The sequence below is a fragment of the Ostrinia furnacalis genome, unplaced genomic scaffold (assembly GCF_004193835.3).
Source record: "Ostrinia furnacalis isolate ACB-3 unplaced genomic scaffold, ASM419383v2 OfSCF4495, whole genome shotgun sequence".
In the NCBI taxonomy this organism is placed as follows: Eukaryota; Metazoa; Arthropoda; class Insecta; order Lepidoptera; family Crambidae; genus Ostrinia; species Ostrinia furnacalis.
The window spans coordinates 469,852-497,342 of NW_021134734.1; the positions used below are offsets into that span (position 1 = coordinate 469,852).

General features: G+C 38.4%; 2 protein-coding genes across 2 annotated transcripts in view; both read left to right on the top strand.

The window, feature by feature from the left end:
* Positions 1-287: 287 nt before the first annotated feature.
* On the top strand, positions 288-26,351 carry LOC114359597 (kinesin-like protein KIF21A). Its single transcript, XM_028314050.1, has 7 exons — positions 288-371; positions 523-642; positions 1,917-1,970; positions 19,424-19,652; positions 21,934-21,946; positions 23,384-23,559; positions 26,298-26,351. Exons 3-7 carry the CDS (start codon positions 1,933-1,935, stop codon positions 26,349-26,351), a joined length of 510 nt encoding a protein of 169 aa, XP_028169851.1. The 5' UTR covers positions 288-371; positions 523-642; positions 1,917-1,932.
* The window catches only part of LOC114359579 (kinesin-like protein 31E), a 68,674-nt gene continuing 64,614 nt past the window's right edge, over positions 23,432-27,491 (top strand). The window contains exon 1 of the mRNA XM_028314022.1: positions 23,432-23,559. The gene's annotated coding sequence lies outside the window, so the exon portion shown is untranslated. The remainder of the gene's footprint in view (positions 23,560-27,491) is intronic.

Genomic DNA, 27,491 nt, shown 5'->3' on the forward strand with positions numbered 1-27,491 from the left:
GGTGGAGCACCAGAAGAAAATCTGTGAAGTTATTGTCGCGGAAGGTGCGATTTCTTTGACGCCGAGTGTATGATTGCCACAACTTTCGACGTATATTATTATGCACAGTGAAAAATATTAAATGACATTTGTAATAAAAAAAGAAAAAGCTTAGAAAGTGGTTGCGAATGTTATTCCAAAAATAGCTCTTAAAAATATTTTTATTTAGTAGAAATTTTATTTTCGTAAATGGTATACCCGAATTGTCACTTTGACATTTGACGCCTTGCTTTCGTTTCGTTTCGTTGATTTGTTTCGTTCGATTCGTATTCGGTCGGCCGTCCGTCCGTTTGTGTGTTCGATATTTTTTTACGAACATACGATTGTGAATGGTGAATAGTGTTACGGCTTTGTTATTAACTCTATTGATGGATTTACTATTAATTTAATTTTAAAAAGTAAGCGTAAAATGTTATCATAACGCAAATGTAAAGAAGTTACTAAGCCGGAACACTGCGTACAATAAAAAATCGAATTATCTAGTCGCAATGGTGAAAGATGAACACAAATCTCGTTTTGTGTATGTATAACGCAGTGCCCTAACGCAAGCGTTAAGTGAAATGTGATTTAGTGCAACTTTTGACTAGGATTTTAAAGCTCCAGGTGAGAAGTGATGAATTAAAAACATTGGTTTCATTATCAGCTGATAGGACTGGCAAAGGCCCCGGTGCGTTGTTTATCATTGTTATTGAAGACAGATTTCAATACTGCTTAATTTAATTGACGTAAGAGAAACTCTTGCCTTTCAAGTATTTTTTGCTTGTGGTAAATGCTTTTGTTTGTTTATAAATATTTATAGTAGGTATTAGGAGCTAAAATGACTAGTGTAAAGGTTTCATAGTATTTCCCATGAGATCACGTAGTAAAATATTTCTTATTAAAGTAATGGATTAGCCCAACATCAGTGACTGCAGAAAAGTTTCTACCTGTTCACTAAAATCTTAATTATTTTGTTATCAAACATCTTTAAAATTCAGATTCTTAGCAAAGCTTAAAATGTCTAATTAATCTTTAAAAATATGTTTTTCTAATGTAACTATTTAGTCACACTGTTTAGTTAGGCAATTACCTTTTGAACTTGAATAAAAAAATATAGGAATCATGTCAAAGTAAAAACATCAACAACACAAGCATCTTGAACTACAATACATTTCTCCTAATCAACAATGATTTGGATGTACTTATGATTCAGGAAGTCAAGCCTTATCTAAGAAGGTGACTGACACAATAATTAATTAATACAACATAACAATTGGGCTAAAAGTATCATGTTTGTTTGTTTTACTTTAGTCTGTGTAAATATCAGATTGGATAGTAAATAAATGACATACTAATTTAATTATATGAAAGTTGCTATTTTGGGGCACAGCTGTTGTTACTTCTTATATTTAAATCCTTAATTTTGTAATTTTGAATACCATGTAATTTGACACAGCTTTAACCAATACCTTTGCAAAGGATTAGTATCTACAAAGATAAAACTAGTCATACCCTAGCACAATTTGTATTGATGTGAGCTGCTCACACCAAGACAATTTGTGCTAGGTGTTCACAGTGAGCACCTCAATAAATACTGGACATTTTTATCCTTATAAGAATTTCTATACTTTTACATATGGAAGTATTGTCCCTCTTCAAGCATCAGCAATAAATGAGATGCAATGAAGATTTTGAGTCCAATGCGGCAACTTTTGCCTATGTGATAACATTCTACATTCATACATACTTTCCTGATTTAATATTTCAGATTTATATGATAGTACAAGTCCTATTAGGTCCTATTATAATTTTTATAAATACTGCCATTACATAATATTCTCCTAGAAAAGATGCTGCTGTTATAAAATGTTACAAATATAATAATTGTGTTTGTTCAGGTGGGCGCTCGCAAACATGGCCGGTGATGAGTCCAGTGTGCGCGTTGCAGTCAGGTAAATTACGTTTGCATTGTTTTACATAATAGTTTATGGTAGATTTCATAATTTTATCTTCTTACTATTATTTTTAGCAATTAGTCCTGTTACAACAATTTTTAACTGAATTTTTTATTGCTATATGATCCTAAAACTAGAAATCTTGTAAGCATTTTTAATAGGATATGCACATAGGATGCCTCTATGTAACATTTATGAAGAAAACTTTAATATTATCAGTATCCTTAAACTTCAACTTGCAAATGATTTCCGAGAACTAAGATTACCTGTCATCTCAGTAAAAAAACATAATGAATCATTTTCAAAGAACTCCTTAGATTTATTTCTAAAGAGGCCGAAACGTTTTTAAAATATACATCTTATTCATAATTAATATTTTTCTTGATCATCACCTGATATGCAAGTAAAAAAACATCGTTTGTCAAGCTGCACTGTCACAGGCATTGCTTGATTGATTACTTATGATTATGCACTGCGCGCCCTATAATAAGACATTCACGCGAACTCTCTCACACGCGGGATTTCTCATGGAAGAAGAATCAAGAAACAGTAGAGTGCTACTACTAGTAGGTACTACTACCTATAAAATATGCTACATTCGATACGAAAAATGATATACCTAAATCATTACTATGTTCATTGACCATTTCTGTTGGTTTGCCTTCATTTCATTTATAGTCAATAGAGAGTGTTTACGCAAAGAAAGATGGTTCCAAATATAAACAACACCGCCAAAAGTTACGTGCGTTACGCGGAATATTAAGCAAGTCCAAATACAGAGTTTATGCTAATGCATGACCCACAGACTCGACACGACTTTGTTTGTGAAGTAATCGGGAGGCTGCCGCTAGTGCTAAAATTACCACGCATTTCGTAGGTAGAGAGAGTCGGCAATAAAGTTATCGTGCATTTTTAATCGAAAAAATGAAGCTAAAAGTAAACAAGGTATTAATAATGGTGCTGAAAGAGCGCCCGTTCAGTTCTGATCGCCAAATCAGACCCATTGTTATTTCCTTACACATTGTTTGTGTTATGGATGTAAATAATGATTTTTTCCAGTTATTTGTGTGGCGTTACATTCGTTCTAACATTTACGTGTCAAGACATCATGATCAAGGTAATATCGCAAAAAGATAGATGCCTCCTTTATTGACAAAAAATAATGTAATACGCTTAAATTTTGAAAAAATGGTTAAGCCTATGGAAAATAAATAAACTTCGAGGCTTATTCTACTATGAAAATTGCTACTCAGAGATGGACTGTTTGCACAATACTACGAAGATGTAAGCAAATGAACCCGGGGACTGTATTCGCACATTATTGTCAGTTAGCATAAACATTCGCCTCAGTAGAATATTTGCACAACACAGCTCTGAGCAAAGAATGTAGTAAACCGGTGTTGCATACCGCGTGCTCTATTACCATACTTGCGGTATGCCTTCCGAATCCTTTGCGTAACGGCGTTGTTATTGTACTGAGATTTAGCCTCGTTGTCTAAAATGGCGGTAATCGCAGCGACTAAGTCACTGACTGATTGACTGACCCACTCAATCATCACGAAATCTCAGAAACTACAGGTCTCAAATTTTTCCTTTTAGAACGTAGGTGATCCCTAAGACGGGATTTTACAAAATTCAATCTCTAAGGGGGTAAAACGGGATCCACGCGTACGAAGTGGCGGGCGGCCGCTAGTGCTTTACAGAAGTGCATTTTATGGAGTTATTTAAAAAAGGTAAATGCTACAGGCAACAGCCAATGACTCGCGTTCTCATAAGAGTCATTTTTAGTGGGTAAGAGTACCCTTTTCGTAGAGGCAGCCCCACAAATGACATAACCCACTAGCCGCCCCCGCGGCTAATGAGTACCTATGCAATTTCATGCATTTTCAGCCAATGACTCGCGTTCTCATAAGACTCATTTTTAGTAAGAGTACCCTTTTCGTAGAGGCAGCCCCACAAATGACATAACCCACTAGCCGCCCCCGCGGCTAATGAGTATGCAATTTCATGCATTTTGCAGACAAGAATAAAAGGAGGATAGGGACAGAGAACTAGATAGGAACCATAGGAAACTTCATATTATTATACTGGTTCGTGAACCAATGTTCGTATTTTTAACCTCATCTGGCGCTCTAGTTTTATTCAATATCTCAGGACATATAGAGCTACAAAAAAATCTATAACCTGATATAGGTTTCATGTTGAAACGTAGTGCTACGATTACTTTTACTACGATTTATAGAGTTCAGAAAAAATCGAATGTCATGACGCGAACGCCTTTTTAACACTTTTTAACAATTAATTAATCCAAGTTATTTTTGCACTGGTAAAGCAAAACATGTAAAAGTTGATGCACATGATATTTAACAAGTAGGTATATGTACTAAGCATTGGACCAATGTGACGTGTAGTTCGTAGCAGACCTTCAGTCTACAATACATTTATGTCGTATTGTATCTTGTTTAGACATCTAGTAGGTACCTAAGGATAATTGATTTTAAATTATTCTAACCTATGGGTAGTACCTACCTAGACCTAGAGCTATTATCGTCTACACGTTCCTACGTAGTAACTAGTTTGACCTTTATTCTACGCCGACCAAACTTCTATAAACTTCGTAAAATTACTTACAATCGGCCTTGGTATAGAGATAATTACTGTCCAACGTTTGTCAAGTTGACGATCATTAATTTATTGAGAACTTAATCGTCTTTCTGTTATTATATTAGGTACCTACTATTATTTTAAATAACAGGTACCTACATGCGAGTATGCGCCCGAATTTAGTAACTGACAAAGTAAAATTTTGGAAAATATTTTCAGGTATTGTTTTCCTACATTATTTTCGTTTTAAAAAGTAAAGTATGGTTTAAATGTAAATGTCACTTCACATCAAACGTCAATGTCAATGGTATATTAATTTGACAGGACCCTTGAAGTTTGAAGAAGGTAAATGAAACACGCAGCAACAGATTTCATACCTACATAGGATTTATTTTGAATGAAAACTTGACTCTACCAGCAATCGAACCAGTTTGCAATCTATCTTATCAAAAAATCATTCATTATTCACATAACATTCATATTATGAGAAATATTTTAATATTATCAAAATGTTTTCATTCATAAATGCGACTAATAAAATATTATAATGCTATTCCATATTTTATGCTAAATTATGCATTACTCGCTAGTCTCAACGGCTCTTCACGAATGGCATATTAAATCATATCCTATAATAAATTGTATTTCCACTGTCGATTCAAATTCACACATATAAACAATATTGTACTTACTACCTAGCAATGGAAGTTCAATTAAATGCTTCCAATTTTGAACCAAAAATATGCACGTTTACCTCAATATAGAGTGCATGACCTGATGATACCTAGGTATTTATGTAAAATACTAGTGTTGATATACATAGCAAAACACGACTCTCACTTAGATTCTGTCTGACACAAAGGGAAAAGTGAAGGAAGGACATCACTATTTCACGAACTCAATTGACTGGCTGGCTATCTATGTATTTTTATTTACTTCAAGCTAGATTCTGATTGTTTAATTTTCTGTCGATTAAAAACTAATTTGGTTTTCACGCCTTTAATGAAGTTTTTCTACAAGTTGTGTCGTGTTACAAAAGTTAATTAATTGCCTCTCGTCTCGTTTCGTCTTATTCCACAAAATAGCACTATGTACTGTAGACAAAATATTATACCGGATCCGAGAGCCACACCACAAGTCATGGCCAAACTGCAAAAACTGTTACCTACAGTAACACTCTTACGAATTTGCAACGGCCTTGGGATTCAAAAGAGATCCTTCAAGTCTGCCTACAAGAAAACGCAATAGTTAACCATATTTGCGAATTTCAATTTTAACGCGAACATTCGCGATTCTCAATGACACTTGAGGTGTGGCAGTGATGTAAGGCGTTGGTTTTGTAAGCAAAACTAATGTAACCATCGCCTCTTGACAATAAAAAGTGAATTAATATTCATTGTGCTGCAAAATGTTACTTGTAAGCTGAGGATTGGCTGTACCCAGTAGCAAACTAGCTAACAATAGGAGGTACTTTATCCGATGGACTTCAGAAACTCTACGTAGAGAAACTGGATTATGTCAACCTGTTACGGTTATTGTTGTTGATCTTTGGTTATTGTTCTTTCTTGATCTTATGAGTAACTAGCGGCCGCCCGCGACTTTATAAGCGTGGATCCCGTAGGGGTGGAGATTCGTAAACTCCGTTTTTAGTGAGCACCTACGTTCTAAAAGTATCCCCATGCAAAATTTGAGACTCCTAAGCACTTGTAGTTTCTGAGATTTCGTGATGAGTGAGTGAGTCAGCAGTCAGTCAATCAGTGACCTTTCGCTTTTATAAATATAGATGTACCTAATTAAGGCNGCTGCTACGGAACCCTTTGTGCGCGAGCCCGACTCGCACTTGGCCGGTTTTTCTATCTTCAGGTCTTTTCATGTCTGAATACCATGCTAATCCCATTCATGCAGCTGTTGATAGCGCAGCGCTTGCGTATGCCGAGCACGATCAAATTGATAATTCCAATGAAATTGTCGGTTTTATTGGCTGCGAAGTTATGTTTCTTGTGCTAATTTCGGTTTTTGTAACTTACGCACGTTCTATATTGTTGCATGTGTTTGTGACGCATTGCAAGAAATATGAATTTAAGTTACACAAGATATTCAAATGGTACCGTAACGCGTAATAATTGTCTATTTTTTTTTTGTAAAGACGACGTTTCTTAATTAGTAATTTAACTAATTTACATATACATATGTACATGTAATCTTGCAACCAAAGAACTGATTTGTTCGGCATCTTTGCAAGTAAATAAATTAGTTAAAACTTTACTTTTAAACAACCAAGTCCAAAGTGACAAAAACAGGTGATAAATGTATAAATAATCGATGATGTCATTTTAAAGGCAGACAAATACTTAACGTATTCGTAGAATAGGTGATACCTTGCAAAGTCTTCATCCGCATTTATGCGTATAATCAAATGTTTATGTCAAATGTTCTCACGGAACCGTAGTTACGATTTCATTGGAACCTTTAAGTAGCTAGTTCATCAGTCCTATCTCAAATCCTTTGCTTGCGACATCCCACCAATTACTATTCTAACATAGTCGCTATAATAAATCTACTAGGACTTAATTTTCATAACAGTACATTAATAATACACTACTTCTTTTCATAATTGACGTGTATTATGTTGGTGGGTAAGTTTGACGTAGTACGTACGCCATTGTCATAATCGACAGTCATCATCATTATAATTTGTGGTCCTTCGACTTTATATTAGAGTGGGGCGTCGCGAAAAGGGCATTTCCCATATTTTGAACACATTGCACGCAAGGGCTGCGTTATGAGTATGAGATACAGTTAGCTTCAAAAATAGTTGCACACTTTTTCCCACTGTCCACACAGTTTGAAACCGGTTTGAAATGGTCGCGTCACTTGTGGTCTCTCAACGGAATCTGTGGCAGAAACTTAGATGCAACTCAAAAGTAACTAGAAGTTGCAGTGTCGTTGCAATTGCGTTTCACCGTGTGTTCTGGGCCTAAGTCTAAATATACATACATATATGTAACTCAAAGGTGACTGACTGACTGACTGACATAGTGATCTATCAACGCACAGCCCAAACCACTGGACGGATCGGGCTGTTATGACGTAGGCATCCGCTAAAAAAGGATTTTACGAAACTCTACCCCTAAGGGAGTAAAACGGGATCCACGCGTACGAAGTCGCGGCCGCTAGTTATTTATAAGCCGACTGTACGCTAATATATTGCGTGTGCTGCACCACTAGGTAGGTATACCCAATGATTATGGTAGACATTAGGTCGTATTTGGGATGATTTATTAACCCCTGACAAAGTTGTTAGTACACAGGGTTTTTCCCAATTTTTATGGGGACTGACTAATGTATATTTTGTATATTGTAGTATGTCAGGGCACGTAAACTATCGATCAAATATTGCATCTTTTGCATTATCATATTAGTATATTAATTAATGGCCATAGTAAGGTGTACCTACATCATGATTAAAACAATAAATAATTCAATATGATAATTTGATAAAATTTTCTAGTATGAAAGATTATCACAAATCTTAAAATTTTTCTAATTAAAATAACTGTGATATCTGTGCATTTCTAACACCTTATTTGCAAATACATTTATGTGAAGTCACTTAACTGTTATGGTTAATTTACTTGTATTTACTTCAACTAACTACCTTTTAAAATCCACCAATTATTACTGTATTTATTTTACTAAAAATAAACTGAAAAGACTAGTTTCTCATCATACTTGACTTGCTTGACCCTCATGCGCTTGCGCATCGAATCCGCGACACTTTGAAACTGCATGCCGCTTCCATTGACCTCACTTGACCGCGCTGGCGTAACCAGCCCCTCTGTTACATACGAAAAGTTTGCAAAATAGATATCACTTGACATACTCGTATATGCGAATAAGAATTTCCACTAAAGCGAAGAGAGGACATGTGTTTTTACAACACCTTAGATTTCGTAATTTCCTCACGTCACCTCTTCTCTCAGCTTTGAAACTGAAATCTTATTCATCATCATCAATTCAGCCATAGGACGTCCACTGCTGAACATAGGCCTCCCCCAATGATTTTCATAATAACCGCCGGTAGCGGCCTGCATCCAGCGCCTTCCTGTTTCCTTTGTAAGGTCGTCGGTCCACCTTGACGTCTTACGCTGTACGCGGTACGGAAATCTGATTATTCAAAAAAAGATAACTCCTCTCCGCTTTGGTGGAAGCCGGGTCTAAAGTCTAAAGACAGTGTTACCAGTACATCACCTGCGAAACATTGTCCTCGTCATCTGTCATAGCGTTTAATTAATCTGTAGCCGTGGGCTCATGGCTTTATGTGCCTTGCTCATTGCCACTTTGATTAATCATATACTTTAACTTGCTATCCTCTGGTATAAGGCTACGAATGTCGACGACCTTAGTTCTTCTAAAATTTCGCATCGATCTCGTAAAGGAATCTAAACAAAACCTACCTTATAATAGCCTAGAAACTATTTTTTACGATTAAAGTTATTAAATATCACCGTTACTAAGTTCAAAACGATTATGCAAGTAGGACAAACATCAATATGCCGACCAAAGTGCTTATTGTTCTGAGAGCACTTTTGGAGACACCATTTAGGACTAGAATCGAAACGTCTATGCGACCTCCATATCAAATTGGCCAATTGTTTAATGTGTGCCAAACTCTAATTAAATGCAGTTACCTACCAGTTAGAAATTATATTGGTTATACGGTGTGTCAGTTAGTGCCTTTTTCCTATGATGCGCATTTCGGCACGCGTGCGGATTTGGGCCGCATGCGTGTAAAATCAAGCTGCTGGTTGCACGCAGGAAAAATATTTCGTATTATGTGTCCGTACCCGTAGCCAAATGTGGTTGTATCCCGCGTAATAGAGATCACATGTATGAAATAATAAAATGCGGGCAGCCCGCATGCGTTTTAAATCCGCACGCGTGATTAAACCCGCTTCACAGGGAAAAGGCACTTGTGTTGTGATGGGGCTGGAATCGCATTATAGCGGTTGAACATAAATCAAATATTTTTTTTATGTTATCTCGAATCACAGTAAAAGTTAAGGCTCCCTAAAGTATTCGAATTGATTCCATGATAGGTAGGTAGGTACTTTCATGTTTCAAGCTCTGTTTCTCGTGACAGTATGATAATCAATTCTCACAGTAAATACTAGTGATCGTATTTTCTATGATGGCTCTACTTAAGTTAACGTTACTGCTATTACATTGTTATCCTTGTATCTAGTGAATTCTAGTGTTTGGGTAGCCTAGTTTTGTTCGCTTGCAGTTGGCAGGTTGGTCTGGAAAATTTTGCTTAGGAAATCTAATAGTTCAACAGTTATTTCATTAAGTAGAGTTTGTAGAACTTCTTAAGTTCGAGAAGATTAGTAATTATCGACCACTGTTTAAAATAAACCATCCATAAAACCTCTATGTAATTACGAGAAAGGCAGTTAAATACAAAGGCCCTTGTAAATATTAACTTAAACAGCTGGTCGAGACGCGCACTATAAATATTTGATGCCACCACGTGGGAGTCACTTTGGGGTTGTCACGGTCGTAGAAAAACCTACACTCTTATTGCACATAAGTATAAGGTAGAAAATAAACATTGTTGGTGTCTTTCAATCGTCCTATACCGAAATCGATCGACATTTCCGTCTACTGACCTAGACTCACTACTGACATTAGGCGCGTCTTGTTTACTCTACTTTTAGGATTTTAATAGTGTTAATTAGCATATTTTATACATATTTGAATATATTAAGATGTCAAGATTAATACTTATCAGCTTATCTAGATTATACTTTGAGTTTTTATGGTTATTTACGTAGACCAAAAATGGTTTATGCTTTTGATGTATGATTTACTAGCTTTTGCCTGCGGCTTCACCCGCATGAAATTTATTTTGTCACAGATCGTCATAAATTATAGCCTAAATGTTATTCTGGGTTATAAACAATAATACTGTAAAGTTTCATCAAAATCAGTTCAGTAGTTACTGCGTGAAAGAGTAACAAACATCCAGACATCCAAACTTTCGCATTTATAATATTAGTAGGAAGTCCCTGATAGCTGATCAGCGATCTTTAAGTTCAAAATTAAAGTGAAAATGCCGTATTTATCTGCTGCATGATAATTTTTAAATATTGCACGACGTCATCCTCTCATCGACAATATANGCAATATAAAAAGCTAATAATAGTCTCACAGACTCGAAATTTTCACATCGACAGACCATAATCTTATATTCCAATATTTCATACTTAAAATGATTAATTTATTTATATGGCGATAACTTCAGTCCCTATAAAGTTTGGTAATACTTGGAACACATGACTACAACCGCGAAGGCGTGTGTCCGCCGATTGTTCAACACCTTTAACAATAAATCAGTCGGCTTTATTGTTGCCGCTCACCGCATCATCCACACCGCCTTATCACAAAGGCACAAAGCTCAAAATTAATCGGATTCTCCCCTAAGCTGCTTAGAAATTCAAGCAGCATGCAACCAATTCCAGTGCACATAAAAACTATGGGCTATGCATGCTTAAACCGTAGCTGGCAGCGGTGAGCTCGCAACTGTCATAACTACGGGTTAGCTGCCGGAACTCGTATGCCAAACAAGTGAACGGTTAGAGTAGGCGCACACCGTTGATTTTTAGTTGGCCGATAGTTGTGCCCGATTTCAAATTGTATGATGAATCGGCCAAATCGAATCGGCGTAGTGTGCGCACTTCCATACATGCCCATACTGATCAACAGCCCGACTAAACTATCGGCCGACGAAAAATCAACGGTGTGCGCCTACTCTTAATAGTTTACAAGTTAAAATGTTAGTTTACAAGTTAAACTATACTGCTCGAGTGGCGACCACGAGCCGGAAACAGTGTGGGGGGCAGGCCTCCCACTAGGTGGACCGACGATCTGGTGAAGGTCGCGGGAGGTGCCTGGATGCGGGCGGCGCAGGACCGGTCCTTGTGGAAATCCTTGGGGGAGGCCTTTGTCCAGCAGTGGACATCATTCGGCTGAAACGAACGAACGAACGAACTATAATGCTCGTATAATTCTTAGCTCTTATTATGTTTTCTTAAATGACGTCATCTAACTTTAAATTAATTGTAAAACCTGAAACACTTGCTAACTTACATAGTTTAATAAGTACCGTTCCTCTTTTTACCTGTATCATACGAACCACTATAGCAATTTAGTTCCTGCAAGTGTTCTATTAAAGCGTCTCATAAAACTTACGCCCGTATTCACAAACATTACTATAAGGTCTCACGGTGTGCGTGGACGCACAGGTTGACACACGAACCAATCACATAGCGCTATTCAACGCTGTGCGTTCGATTTGCTGCTTCACTTATGCAAGCATCGTTTCTGAATACGGGCGTTAAACCTCGCAAGTTGCTCTGCCATAAGCGCCTGTAGTCGTACAGGCGTCATATAAGGCGTCGCACAGTATTGTGAGCTCGTTAAAGCGCCATAATGAGAAGCTAATTGAACACAAAAAGTCCAGCTCTCTGTGTGTTTAGTGTCTGTTTCTACGCATCATGTCAATCAATGTTTCCTCAATTTGATTTATTGACAGCCATTCTTGGTTTTTATTGGTGTATTTGTTGGCATATTAAGCTTGATGATTTATAATTGTGTTTACGTAATTAGCGTTATTTATTATAGAAAGATATGTACTACATATTGAGAGCTATACTTAACTTCTTATTCAAAATTACTAACGGAAATTCTTTCCAACTCTACATTTAGCTTATTTGGGACTTATGTTCTACAGTAATTTGTTCTGTGTACTATTCTGCCTTTTCACAGTTAATTGACTATCCAAAATAATTATAACCATCATTAAGTATTGCATTAAGAATAATTTTAGAACACCTCTATATTTGTAACTTTAGCTTGCAGCTATAAACTGTACCGTAAACCCGCCTCTAACGAAGGGCCAGTGGAATTTGGAGGTTATTTTAACTTCTAGTTCTCCCACGGCTTAAAACCCGTGGGCGCGTCCAGCTAAATATTTAGGTTCTCCTCCCACGCTGTTCTACATACCTTATACAGCATGCTAATGCAGCCATAAGCATCAGAATAACTGATTAATAGCCTTCGGTGTTGCGAATATTATGTTAAGCGGAAACGTTAAAACAGCCACAAATGAGCGGGGGCGAGTGCTCGCGTTGACTCGCTTATACGACTATATGTATTTTTAAAAAGCATTTTATTGCAACAGGAAATCGTATAGCTAATTTTATTTATTTATCCTGTCCAAATAGACATTAATGATTTAATTGCTAAGTCTTGAGCAAAACAACAAAACGCACTAATCAAATTATATTTTTACTACGTTCCATGTTCACTCGATTTTCATAAATTTTCATTGTAAAGCAAAGGAAGTTCTGAGTGTATCAAAGAAAGAGTTCGTTTGTGATGTTAATCGGCTTCGGCGTCCGTCGGAAGTTATTCTTTTGTGGTTTCGAATAAAAAGCGGCCATTAACGCATTGTCTAGTCGATCACTTACGGCAATAACGATAACAAAACGCTTTCAAAACGATTGACACGATTTTGCCTCAATATCCGCAGGCGGCACGTGTGTTTCGTGGAGCAATGAGTAGACAATTATAAAAATAGTAATAGACATTAAACTATACGTAGTTTCTTTTTAAAGATCCTTGGCTATCTCATAAGCAGCGCCATCAAATCTGATTAAGTTAATTATAAATTCGTCCTTAGAATTTATTGAAACTTGTTCACATTTTAGTTCATTTTACCTAAAACATCATGAAATCCCATTCAGAATACTATAAAGTTTCAATAAAAGCATGGCACAACAAAATAAAAAAGGTAGAGACGATTTTTTTTTTAAGTTTAGGCAAACAGTACCAAGTTTTTTAAGATTCTTTGAACTCTCTTTCGAAGCAGCTTTTTCTCTCAGTTCCTGAACGTCACACTGATACTGACCAACAAAGAGATTGGCATAACAGTAACAAACAGCAGAAATTGTACAAGTATGCGTAATAGTGTTGTCGCTTCGGCAGAACTGCGCAATGTTATTGTTACATTCACTTGTCAACCACCTCGTACTTTGCTGTACCACACTATTGTCAGTGCTTTGTACTGATTGTGTTGTTGAGTTATCATCGAGTTGAGTTTTTAGCTGCATTTTCGATGAAAGTTTTGATAGTTCCCTAGCTACGGGACTATTCCCACCTCTCGTTCCCACCACTGCAACTCCTGTGTAGCCAGGATTTACAGCTTGACCGCCATAAAAACCCAACCAGTGAAGGTCAAGTTTGTCCCGGGGGAAAATTAAACTGTCATTGAACCCGCAACGAAATTAATCAGAAGAACATAGGAGGAGTTCGAAATTAAGGTTCGACTTCCCTCCATTGCCAAGCGGATGACAGGTGACAAACAAAGGTTTAAAACCTTTAAGAAAAGATTATGCACCACGGACAATAAATATCAATTAAGGGGGCTAGCTAGGTTCCCTAGCTAAGTTTTCGTATAATATCCTATATTACAAATCAATTTATGTACGAGTATAATTAAATGGGTGAGTGTGACTAAATCATCAAACAGTTCCTAACGTGTCCAATTCATATCATCTGGTTCGTTTTTGTTGGCATCGAGTCTGGTGCAGGAAACCACGTCATGTACCAGGAGGCGGTCACGCTGCAAAATTTATTTAATCGCTTCTCTGCACCGGCATTGCACGTTTACTAGCAACTGCGCAAGTGTTCCAAGCCACCGCACCTGAAGTTGGAAATACCTATCCCTATACCTTTACGCTTGTAACAGAAATATAAAACTTTTGATGCTTGTGCTACGAGCCTACGATACATAGTGAAATGGGGTGTACCTACGTGCATGATGCACAATATACTGGTTATTTTTGCCGTAAATACAAATTAAAATTGCTGACAACTTGCATCAGATATCTAACATCTTGCACCTTCTTCTTGTATTTCCACATCTGGCAAATTAGACTTTACACGCCTACTGTGGCAATAAAATCAACTTTATTATCACTTACTCTTAAAGTTAGTTAGTCATATAATAAACTAAAAACGTCTATAATAACAAGTAGATGGCTTGTTATCAGTGCGATCGTATTTCCTTAGCGCAAGGCGTGTCCAGTTAGGGTTGCCAGGTGTCCGGCTTTAGCTGGACATGGTTAGCTTTTTTACTGATGTGTCCGGCTAAATATTCTCTCGTCCGAGCTATCCGGCTTTGGTTAGGTTAGGTTTTTTATTATGTGGCTGCAGGACCTTATGGGCTAACTTTTGAATAACGCAGAAGATACTGGCTAACACAACAAACACAAAACGAGCACAAAAAAATTGCTAGTACACGAAAATGATTTTCCGCGAATTCAAGAAGATTCCGCCCATGAATGTCCGGCTTTTTGGGTAAAATATCCGGTTAATTTAAGCACCTAGTCTTTTGTGTTTTTGGACCTGGCAACCCTATGTCCAGCACCAGCGTCGCGTGCTGGGTTCCACTCGGCCGCGCACCTTGTGCAAGCGAGTGCAAGAACACGCGCCATTGTTGTGAGGCGCGAGCCAGTGCAGTCAAGAATTAAGACTGATGTATAGCCCAAGAATTCATCAGGCAAATGTTTGTGACCAACGTTTGTGGACGTTACCAATAATATTTTAGGTTTGTTAATAAGTTTAAAACTGAAAAATATTTCATCAGTCGATGTTTTCCCAATTATATGTTAAGACTAAGTCAGACTAACACACACAACTATTGCAGTAAGAAACATGATTAGGTGCTATAATAGCTACATAGTAAATTAAAGTTCTATCCGATCAATTCCAAAAATTCATACGTATTCGGTATTCGTTCGTAGGTTACTGTCAAGTCAACGCCACGTGAGACTACATTTTTGTTGCAAAAAAATAGCTTTTACATTCTACATGTGACGACAAATCTCATAATATGATGACAGCCTCCTTTACATTTTTGTCTGATCTTATAATTAATTCAATGTTTGTTTTAGGCACTTCGCCCCGTACCAAGATTATGATATATTTTATTCAACTTTCAATTTTACTTTTGCTTTTGCACGAAACTGCCTGTTTTTGGGCAGCGGAGATCAATACTGGGCCTGGGAAGGACCGGGATTCCGGGAACACCCACGTTATCGACTCGGGCACCCCTAGCTTTGCAGCGTTTGATAGGGGTAGCCTATTGTTTGATGGCTAAATACTCGGAAATAAGTGGGGGTGAAGTTTCAAAAATGCGGATCGATTCGGCGAACATCCGATGGTCGGGTGACTTATTTAACTACGTATCCTACCCCTCGCTTTTCTTTATCCTTTGCTTAGAATATGATCATACTGGTATTTGATTTCTTTTCACCAAATTATGGAAATGTTAATCACTTAGTAGGTACCTACATGTATATGAATTAACTTTCTACTAAATATTAATGGAATACTAACTACCTTTTTCATTCACTTTCAAGTACTACTGAACCAATTAACCTGTCTGAAAGCTGTAAATCTCATCATGCGTCAGCTTTGATGTTTACATGCACATCCTGGGCGCTTAGAACACCCATGCGGATCATAATTGAATGCACGCCGCGCAGGACCGAGTGATTGTGACTTCCTGCGCGCAGCGAGTCGTCGACTCGTGTGCGGTGCCAAGTATCGCCCGATTCGATTCTGATGATAACATTCGATTCTTCGACTTCTGTTGACGACATTCGAGACACAGGTTTTGTCTGATGATTAAGGCAAGGGCCATAACTATAGCGCTGAATGAGCTATGTGCCAAGTATAGAGCAATGACTTTAAACAATGGCGGCCTGAAACTTAACCAAAATTAGACAGTATTTTTCGCTGTTTAACTAAATTAACTTTCTATGTCCAACTTTGAAGGAAACTACTCAACCATGATTAGTGAGCTGACGGCCGCCACTCCGCAAGTGACCGTGTATTGATCGCGTCGGATCGTAATTGTAGCTTCCTGCGCGGGCGCAATGACTGTTATACTCAGTGTCAAGTTTGAATAGTTGTTTAAAATACAGTAGCATCTATAAATAGACTTTTCAATTTAGAAATTTTTCCGTTAAAATAGATATTGTTGCAATAAATCCCGTGAAGTGATAATTTTATAGTAAAAATGCAACATAATAGTTTAAAATATTATAGAAATTTTTCTTTTGTGATTTGTGTAACCATAGCTGGGCACCGTTAATCAAATAGTTAACTTCGTTAATCGTTAAACCGTTAATAAAAAAATTAACTTCGTTAAACGTTAAAACGTTACATTTAGCAAGATTTAACGCAAGTTAACGTTAATCGTTAATCCGTTAACACACGATAATAAAACGAAAAAACCGGCCAAGTGCGTGTCGGACTCACGCACAAAGGGTTCCGTACCATTGATTTATGATTTTTTTTTTTTTTAATTTAAGTTATTTGTATGAAAGATTACGCGGTAATAAGCGGTTTACGAGTTACGAGGTATTAAAAAAAAACTACTTACTAGATCTCGTTCAAAACAATTTTCGTTGGTAGTTTTTATAGTAATGGGTCGTTCCACCGGCCAAGAAATCACGTGTCCGTGGCCAAAAAGTACCCGAATATCATAATATTTTAGTAACAAATATTATTATCTAATAGTATTTAACTTTGGTTCTTGTTGTTAAACCACAGAGATAGTTAATAATAGTTAATTAAGTAATTAAAAAAAAATCGTAAGTCGTCAAAAATTCTACTAGGTGGACCGACGATCTGGTAAAGGTCGCGGGAAGAGCCTGGATGCGGGCAGCGCAGGACCGTTGGACGTCATTTGGCTGAAACGAACGAACGAACGTCAAAAATTGATTACCACGACGTGTCCGCGCTCCGGATTTCAGAACAAATTTGCTCGTTTAAATTAATCCGTTATTATTACCGCTTTCAAAGCTTATGTAATCGATTACTGATTAAATAGACATTGATAAAATATATACGGTATAAAAATATCACTAAAAGGTTTTGTAAAATAATTATTTGAAGTTGTGTCCGAGCGTTAACCGTGATTACCCCGACACGTCGCTAATGTGCGCCTACGTCCCTTGCAACGCAATTTAGAAACGAGCTCTATCCTCCCCCGTGAACCTTTAGTGGTGGCCTGCGTGCCGAGGTGACCGGTAATGCAACTCGTCGCAGAATTTCGGAGTTATCGAGATAAGAATATGATTACCCCGACCTTGGTTCAGTGCACGATCAAAGACAAAGACAAAGACAAAGACAAAGACATTTATTTGATCGATTACTCTATCCTGTTTTTTTAGGTTTCTTTACATGGAAAGTTCTTGAGAATGTACAGGAATAATGGTCCATGTAACCGCATTTTTGTGTATTAAAACATATGGGATTCAACTTACAGATTGGGTTCTGGAAGCCTGAACGTACTTGTCAGAACGCGTTTTTCTAGTGTTTTTCAGCGTGCCTGCTGTATCTTTTTGGTAAATAGTAGGNATGTATATGAATTAACTTTCTACTAAATATTAATGGAATACTAACTACCCTTTTCATTCACTTTCAAGTAGGTACTACTGAACCAATTAACCTGTCTGAAAGCTGTAAATCTCATGTGTCAGCTTTGATGTTTACACGCACATCCTGGGCGCTTAGAACACCCATGCGGATCATAATTGAATGCACGCCGCGCAGGACCGAGTGATTGTGACTTCCTGCGCGCAGCGAGTCGTCGACTCGTGTGCGGTGCCAAGTATCGCCCGATTCGATTCTGATGATAACATTCGATACTTCGACTTCTGTTGACGACGTTAAAGACACAGGTTTTGTCTGATGATTAAGGCAAGGGCCATAACTATAGCGCGGAATGTGCAATGTGCCAAGTATAGAGCAATGACTTTAAACAATGGCGGCCTGAAACTTAACCAAAATTAGACAGATTTTTTTCCTCTTAACTAAATTAAATTTCTATGTCCAACTTTGAAGGAAACTACTCAACCATGATTAGTGAGCTGACGGCCGCCACTCCGCAAGTGACCGTGTATTGATCGCGTCGGATCGTAATTGAGGCTTCCTGCGCGGGCGCGGGCGCAATGACTGTTATACTCAGTGTCAAGTTTGAATAGTTAATTAAAATACAGTAGCATCTATAAATAGACATTTCAATTTAGAAAATTTTCTTTTGTGATTTTTATAACCAATTGAAGAGATACGTTCTCGTTAAATCGATTCGTACTTGATGTTCAGTTATTTCCAATTCCACGAATGCACGCATTGTTGTGATGTATTCAAAGTATTCAAACATCGAAAAGCAATATCGGATCTTTAGTATCCGATTCCAAGAGTCAGCGTCACATCCCTATTGTACGCGCAGCAATGCCGTACTGTTACGAAAACAATGCGCTGTTACGCGAACCGCTGATTGTTCTTAAAGAAATTGATGGATTATTCGGTCGAGCGGTGTGGGCACCACGCTGACTCTGCAATTTGAGAAAATGTGTTATTATTAACATGCTAAAGAATGAAAAACTGTAGTTTATCTTTCTATGTATAATTGCTTCCCAGTGTGGGAAGTGTAGGCCAAATCCTCATTTCCCTATGATCAATTGGAGAGGATCGTATTCTTACAATGAAGGTTCATCAGCCAAGCTCATCAGGCAATGAGAATGATGTATAAACGAAAAGTGGCTCGGTCTCAATTTTTTCACCTATTTCTTAGCAGCAAGCAAGCCGAGTTGTGTCATTTTAAAAGCGAATTTTAGCCATGCAATTGTACTCCAGGGTTATGCAGATTGGAAAAGTACAAGGAAAATCTTGACCAACTTTAATTAAATTATCCCCTTTGTCCCCAGGATCCGACCGCAGACACCAGGCGAGGTGCTCGAGGGTTGCGGCGTGTGCGCACGGGCGGGGGGTGCCGCGGGGGAAGGGGGGGTGGCGCTCGGCACCGAGCGGGCCTTCACCTTCGACTACGCCTTCGAGCCGTCGGCGGCGCAGCAGGATGTCTACGACACGTGCGTCAGGAAGCTGGTGGAGGCGGCCCTCGATGGCTACAACGCCACTGTACTCGCGTATGGACAAGTAAGTCTTGCTCTTTATAACAATCTGACTGGGGTACAGAACTGCAGATGTGTAGCCAGCTTTCTCAGAAGATGCTTGTTCACTCGTTACTTGAAGGACTAGGCCAATTTGATAAGTCGAGTCGTTCCTGAACGCTCTTAATACCAATCTCACTAGGCCTAAAAACAGATGCGATGCAGTATGGCCAGCTTGCCAAGAAGGCCTTAGATCCATTTGTTAAGTAGAATAGCTCTTGATCATTTTATATCAGATTCGCCATTCGCCGAATCGGAGAGTGCGGAGTGGAGAAAGGGTAATAGGCATTGGGCATCGAACAGTTTGACGGATTGCTTTAACCAGTCCTGGATTTGTCTTAAGAATCTTATACGCCCAATAAAGTCGGAAACTAAGCAGAACATATTATTCCTATGTCCCTTGCTGCTTGCTACAATAAGGACTATGTCTACTAGCAATATCAGATAATTACTACCATCTGAGTCAAACGCACCATCATTGCGGTTATGACTTTCGTTTTTGCTACGCCAACAATACTCTACCGAATATGTACCCTCATACCATTCTGAATTCCTTGTTCCATAACACTGGAAGCCTATGTTGACCTCATTCGACTAAAAATATGTCTGCAACAGCTGTGCTATAACGATTATCTAGGCTGGCAACATTGTAGCCTATTCTGGCACCATATACGGGTGGGTAATACTGGGTATTCACCTAGACTGAAGAACCATTGTTTAATCATAAGTCGGTAATCGCATAGGATATTATGCATTCGGTGCATAACACGCTTGAGCCGCAGCAATCAAACATCCTTTTGTTGTTTGCATCTGAACTGGAATAACTACTAACTTGGATAATTTTGATGTTGAAGATACAAATCTTAGACAACGTAGAAATGTAGAAGCATCGTCATGGTTATTTATTACATTTGGTTATAACAGACCATTGCTAAAACTAAGTACGTAAGATCTTATCATTTTCATCGTACTTGTAGTGCACAGCAAAACGAATGTCCCTTTTCCATGTACCCTCAATTTGACGTCCTTCCACGATCTCACATAGATCATCATCGCTCCCCATGTCGCCGACACGCATTAGACGCAATGGATGCCGCTCTTTTATTTGTACGTTAGTGCTGGGAATAGGGTTGCCAGGCGTCCGGCTTTGTTTGGCTTTTTAGGGACTTGTCCGGCCAAATATTGCCTTGTCCGGCCTGTCCGGCTTTTGTTAGGCTTTTTATTTGGTTGCCGCGCCAGGCAAAAGTCGAGCCACAGAATCATATGCGCACGCATCAGGATGTTGGTGAGCAACCGATGATGATAGTACTCACTCATGAACTGACACTAATTGCACCCCCCNATGAGACAGCAAAAATTACGTGTAATTCGTTTTTACAAGCTTTTTTTATTATTATTACAAGCTTTATATTGACTTCACTTGTAAGTATGTGTGGGACAAATCTTGCAACTGAATTTAAGACCAGTTCTCCTCAACCGATTGAGCTGAAATTTGGTATACTTATGTAAGTACGATGACAATGCAATATTATGGTACCATTGAGTTGGTCTGATGATGGAGTCAGGAGGTGGCCATAGGAACTCCTAAACGAAACGGCGGAAACTTATCGAGCTTGGGTTCGTTGGATTCGACTTCCCGAGCACTTTTATGCTAAATGATGATCAGGCCCAGATATTGAGATAGTTACAACTCAAAGAATTTCGAAAGCTTGTATCGCGCATGAAATTTATTCCTCTTTTTTTCTGTTTGCGCTACAAGCTTTCGAAATTCTTTGAACCTAGCACACAATTATTTTTTTTGTTTCAGTACAACTGCATTTCAGAAAAAACTTTTTAAAAAACAAGCTTTATCCTGAGATAAAGCTTGTTTTTTAAAAAGTTTTTTTTATTATAATTTTATTTTACACTTTTTAGTTGTAACTATCTCAATATCTGGGCCTGATCATCATTTAGCATAAAAGTGCTCGGGAAGTCGAATCCAACGAACCCAAGCTCGATAAGTTTCCGCCGTTTCGTTTAGGAGTTCCTATGGCCACCTCCTGACTCCATCATCAGACCAACTCAATGGTACCATAATATTGCATTGTCATCGTACTTACATAAGTATACCAAATTTCAGCTCAATCGGTTGAGGAGAACTGGTCTTAAATTCAGTTGCAAGATTTGTCCCACACATACTAACAAGTGAAGTCAATATAAAGCTTGTAATAATAATAAAAAAAGCTTGTAAAAACGAATTACACGTAATTTTTGCTGTCTCATTACAGTCATTTGGAACNGGTGTGTAACCAATTGAAGAGATACGTTCTCGTTCAATCGATTCGTACTTGATGTTCAGTTATTTCCAATTCCACGAATGGACGCATTGTTGTGATGTATTCAAACATCGAAAAGCGACATCGGATCTTTAGTATCCGATTCCAAGAGTCGCGTCACATCCCTATTGTACGCGCAGCAATGCCGTACTGTTACGAAAACAATGCGCAGTTACGCGAACCGCTGATTGTTCTTGAAGAAATTGATGGATTATGGTCGCTGACTATGCAATTTGAGGCAATGTGTTATTAACTCATGCTAAAGAATGAAAAGTGTAGTTTATCTCTATGTATAACTGCTTCCCAAACCCATGTAGTCGGTGTGGGAAGAGGCGAAATCCTCATTCGCCTTTAATGCATTAGAGAGGGCCGTATACCTGCAATGAAGACTAAATTACCTGATGAGGATGATGTATAAATGAAAACTGAAACGGTCTCAATTTTATAACCTACTAGCGGCCGCCCGCGACTTCGTACGCGTGGATCCTGTTTTACCCCCTTTTCCCGAATTTTCTTTGCTATAAACCTCACGGAGCCCGAGACCTTTCCAACGAATGCAAAACCGTGGAAATCGGTTCGTGCGTTCTGGAGTTATAGCGTCAGGGAGGAAAACCCGACTTATTTTTATATAGTAGATTTCTCAGCAGCAAGCAAGCCGAGTTGAGCCATTTTAAAACAGGGTTATTCAGATTAGAAAAGCACAAGGAAAATCTTCACCAACTTTCATTAAATTATACCCTTTGCCCCCAGGATCCGACCGCAGACACCAGGCGAGGTGCTCGAGGGTTGCGGCGTGTGCGCACGGGCGGGGGGTGCCGCGGGGGACGGGGGGGTGGCGCTCNGCTTTCTTTTAGGGTAAAATGTCCGGCCAAATGAAGCACAAAGTCCGGCTTTTGTGATTTTGGACCTGGCAACCCTAGCTGGGAACGGATATGCGTCGTCCATGTTTGTTTGTAATGACAGTTTTCCAAATGGTTGTTGAGAACAGACGCATGTAAATAATTGCCTACTTTGTATTAATAAATTGCCTGTCAATTCCTTAATTTCTGATAGAGACACGGTCAATATGTTCCGCGAGAGTGTATAAGCAGATATGTACTAGACTAGACTGCATTTCACTTAACACCAGGTGCTATTGCTGTCAAATACCTGCTTTGTGATGCATAAAAAAAAGAAATTCCAAATTACGTTTTTCATTGTGTCATTTTTCAAACTTTATGAAACAAAAATGTGCGTGCTTCGCTAACAGCATTGCGTGTAAGTATAATTTACGCGTTTCTATGATACAATTACACACAACGCGCTAACTTTACTACTAAAGGCGCTAAGTACGCCCAGTGCCATACTGCTAGCGTTATAAAGTTACGCCAGCGATCCGATTAAGCACCGTGAAGGCCACCAGCTGACTTTAATTGCTCACCTNACGGGGGGGTGGCACTCGGCACCGAGCGGGCTTTCACCTTCGACTACTCCTTCGAGCCGTCGGCGGCGCAGCAGGATGTCTACGACACGTGCGTCAGGAAGCTGGTGGAGGCGGCCCTCGATGGCTACAACGCCACTGTACTCGCGTATGGACAAGTAAGTCTTGCTCTTTATAACAATCTGACTGGGGTACAGAACTGCAGATGTGTAGCCAGCTTTCTCAGAAGATGCTTGTTCACTCGTTACTTGAAGGACTAGGCCAATTTGATAAGTCGAGTCGTTCCTGAACGCTCTTAATACCAATCTCACTAGGCCTAAAAACAGATGCGATGCAGTATGGCCAGCTTGCCAAGAAGGCCATAGATCCATTTGTTAAGTAGAATAGCTCTTGATCATATTAAATCAGATTCCCTATTCGCCGAATCGGAGAGTGCGGAGAGGAGAAAGGGTAATAGGCATGGGCAGCGAACAGTTTAACGGATTGCTTTATCCAGTCCTGGATTTGTCTTAAGAATCTTATACGTCAAATAAAGTTGCAAATTAAGCAGAACATAATTCTCTTATGTCCCTTGCTACAAAATGAGGACAATGTCTACTAGCAATATTAGATAATTACTACCAATTACTACCATCTGAGTCAAACCATCATTGCGGTTATGACTTTCATTTTTGCTTGCCAACAATACTCTACCGAATATGTACCCATAGAAAGAAAGAAAGAAAGAAAGATACATTTATTACAATGGACATCACACAAATACAGGCAATTACATAGACATGACAGTGGCACATAATAATAAAAGAAGAAAAAATAAAAACAAGAGTAAACTGAGCAGTGCCACCCATTCACCAACAAGATGCCCACTGCAACGGGACCCCACTCAGCATATGCCGTGGCCCACGGTGACGAAGGCCACGGCGCTGGTATCATAGCATTCTTAATTCTTTGTTCCATAACACTGGAAGCCAATGTTGACCTCATTCGACTAAAAATATGTCTGCAACAGCTGTGCTATAACGATTCTCTAGGCTGGCAACATTGTAGCCTGTTGTTCTAGCACCATATACGGGTGGGTAATACTGGGTATACACCTAGACTGAAGGACCATTAGAACAAGAATGCGTTGTGTTTAATCATAAGCCGGTAATCGCATAGGATATTATGCATTCGGTGCATAACACGCTTGAGCCGCATTAATCAAACATCCTTTTGTTGTTTGCATCTGAACTGGAATAACTACTAACTTGGATAATTTTGATATTGAGGATATAAATCTTATAAGATCGCAATTGGACAACGCATAGAAGTAGAAACGTCATTGTTCTTAAAAAAAATTTGGTTATTTTAACGAACCATTGTTAGAAGCAAATAAATCCTTATCTGTCACGCTAGTTCCTATCCTTTTCATCGTACCTATTTGTAGATGTTTGTTTATTTGAAGTGGGTATTATATCTGCACCGCACAGCCAACCGAATGTCCCTTTTCCATGTACCCTCAATTTCACGTCCTTCCACAATCTCACATAGATCATCATCGCTCCCCATGTCGCCGACACGCATTAGAGACGATGGGCCGCTCTTTTATTTGTACGTTTGTGCTGGGAACGGATATGCGTCGTCCATGTTAGTTTGTAATGACAATTTTCCAAATGGTTGTTGAGAACAGAGGCATGTAAATAATTGACTACTTTGTATTAATAAATTGTCTGTCAATTTCTTAATTCCTGATAGAGACACGTTCAATATATTCCGCGAGAGTGAATAGGCAGATATGCACCATCCTAGACTGCATTTCACTTAACACCAGGTGCGATTGCGGTCAAATACCTGCCTTAAAAAAAATAAATTCCAAATTACGTTCTTCATTGTGTCATTTTTCAAACTTTATGAAACAAAAATGTGCGTGCGCAGTTAACAGTATTGCGTGTAAGTATAATTTACACGTTTCTATGATACAATTACACACAACGCGCTTAACTTTACTACTAAAGGCGCTAAGTACGCCCAGTGCCATACTGCTAGCGTTATAAAGTTACGCCAGCGATCCGATTAAACACCGTGAAGGCCACCAGCTGACTTTAATTGCTCACCTACATGATCTTTGGCTTCTATTTCACACCAGTTGAAGAACACCTGGCTATTTATTTGCTTAATTAAATAATCTAAATGCAGCATTAAAGGCTTAGTGATTTAGAAAGATCTACTTGCGTGCCTTATTCCTCGACCATAGCAAAAATTGCAGTCGATTTCTTGTGCAGTTTATTTTCTACCGGTTTGCATTTACCATTAGTAGTGTGGCATGTTTGCCACTATAGGTTTCCCAGTTAACAATCCTAAAATGGAATAAAATTTAATCACATACAGCAGTAGCGGCAATTATAAATCCTGTTTGATTGTTTATAGTATACAATACCTATCGTGTCAAAGGCGTGGTGTAACCTTTAATTAACATCTAATCGCAGTTACTTATAGAAGGAAACTTGCGTAAGAGCACTGACATGGGATTAATCTATAAGAGCCATAAAACTGTCTTCAGATGATATGTACGAGTATCGTTCAAAACATTTGAGTTCCAATTTATAAGAACGCCATTTCTTAAAGTAATTCTGCAACATACAAAAACTAATCACGTTGATAGAGGAAACAACCTGAGTACTTATCATAGATGAAGTCATGAAAATGACAGAAAGTTACGAGATTTTCTGAAATACACGAACTGAGGTCACGGGAGGTGCCTGGATTCAGGCGCAGGACCGGTCTTTGTGGAAATCCTTGGGGGAGGCCTTTGTCCAGCAGTGGACTTCATTTGGCTGAAATGATATGATACACGAAATGAGCAACTTGTGTAGGTACAACTTCATCAATCTCGTTCATGATGCTCCATGTGTTATAGCGTGTCGCGTGGGCGTTTGACATTCCTCAAATATCACAAAAAGACGTGTTCTGAATGTCCAACGAAGCTAACTTGACCGAATGATGGTTAACGAGCCACGTATGCAGGTTCATGACCTGTGAGTGACATATCACCGCACATCGCGTGCCAGAAACTCCTTAGTACAGTACAGTGAAGGAACATAACTTTACGACTCTTACGTCACGAAAATAGAGTTTACATGTAATTTCACTAGCAAATTTTGCCGTTGACTGTAACACCACAATTACCAAATTGCGCACTTAAAACAGAACTGGTAACTACCATTGTTCATGGAATAATTTCACATACGAAGCAATTATCTTTCTAACTAGTCATCCAAATTAAAGTTTCAGTACGCTGGACACGATACTACCAGCTATAAAGAATGCCTTAAATTGCTTCAATAATATTGTAACTTATTGGAAGTAACACGGAAGTGCTTGAACTTTGAATGGTCCACAACATCTAATAAGTTCTAATTAACATTCAAATTAGTTATTATTAATTTAATTTAACGCGATTGGAATCAACATTCTTGGCAATTAAATTTTATAAATATTGCTATAATTTCATTGTAAATGCCAACTAGTCGCGTTTTTGCGTACGTATTAAGTATTATTTTTGTCCAAATGTTGACCACCAATAAACATTTTTATTATTTCTCTAAGAAATATTTCGGGTTTTATTTTTGTTAAAAAAATTGCAATATCTTATTAATGCCGGTTGCAGATCAAGGCATAAAAAACGAATTACACGTAATTTTTGCTGTCTCATTACAGTCATTTGGAACAAAGTGGAATGACTTTATGGCAGGCTCACGGGCAATTTGTCTCGGCTCAGTTTACTGCAGTGCCGCTACAGTCGTGTAAAAGTAATGCACTACATAAACATAATATGGGTACAACACAGTAGGCACTCTACCAACTCATAGCAAAAATAGTAAGAAGTTATAGCCCAAAGGTTAATAAGAATACTTATACAATAATGTTTGATATGAGTACAACTGGCAGTTGTATTTTACTTTAAAATACTTGGAAACGTATCAGATCTTTTTAAAATAAAGTTTTTTTAAGTTATTCTAAAATAAATATGCTTGCTTCAAAATCCCCTGAAGTCCATGAGACCGTGCCCATAAAAAGGTTTTCGTCGGTCAAATAGACGGTTATGGAAGTC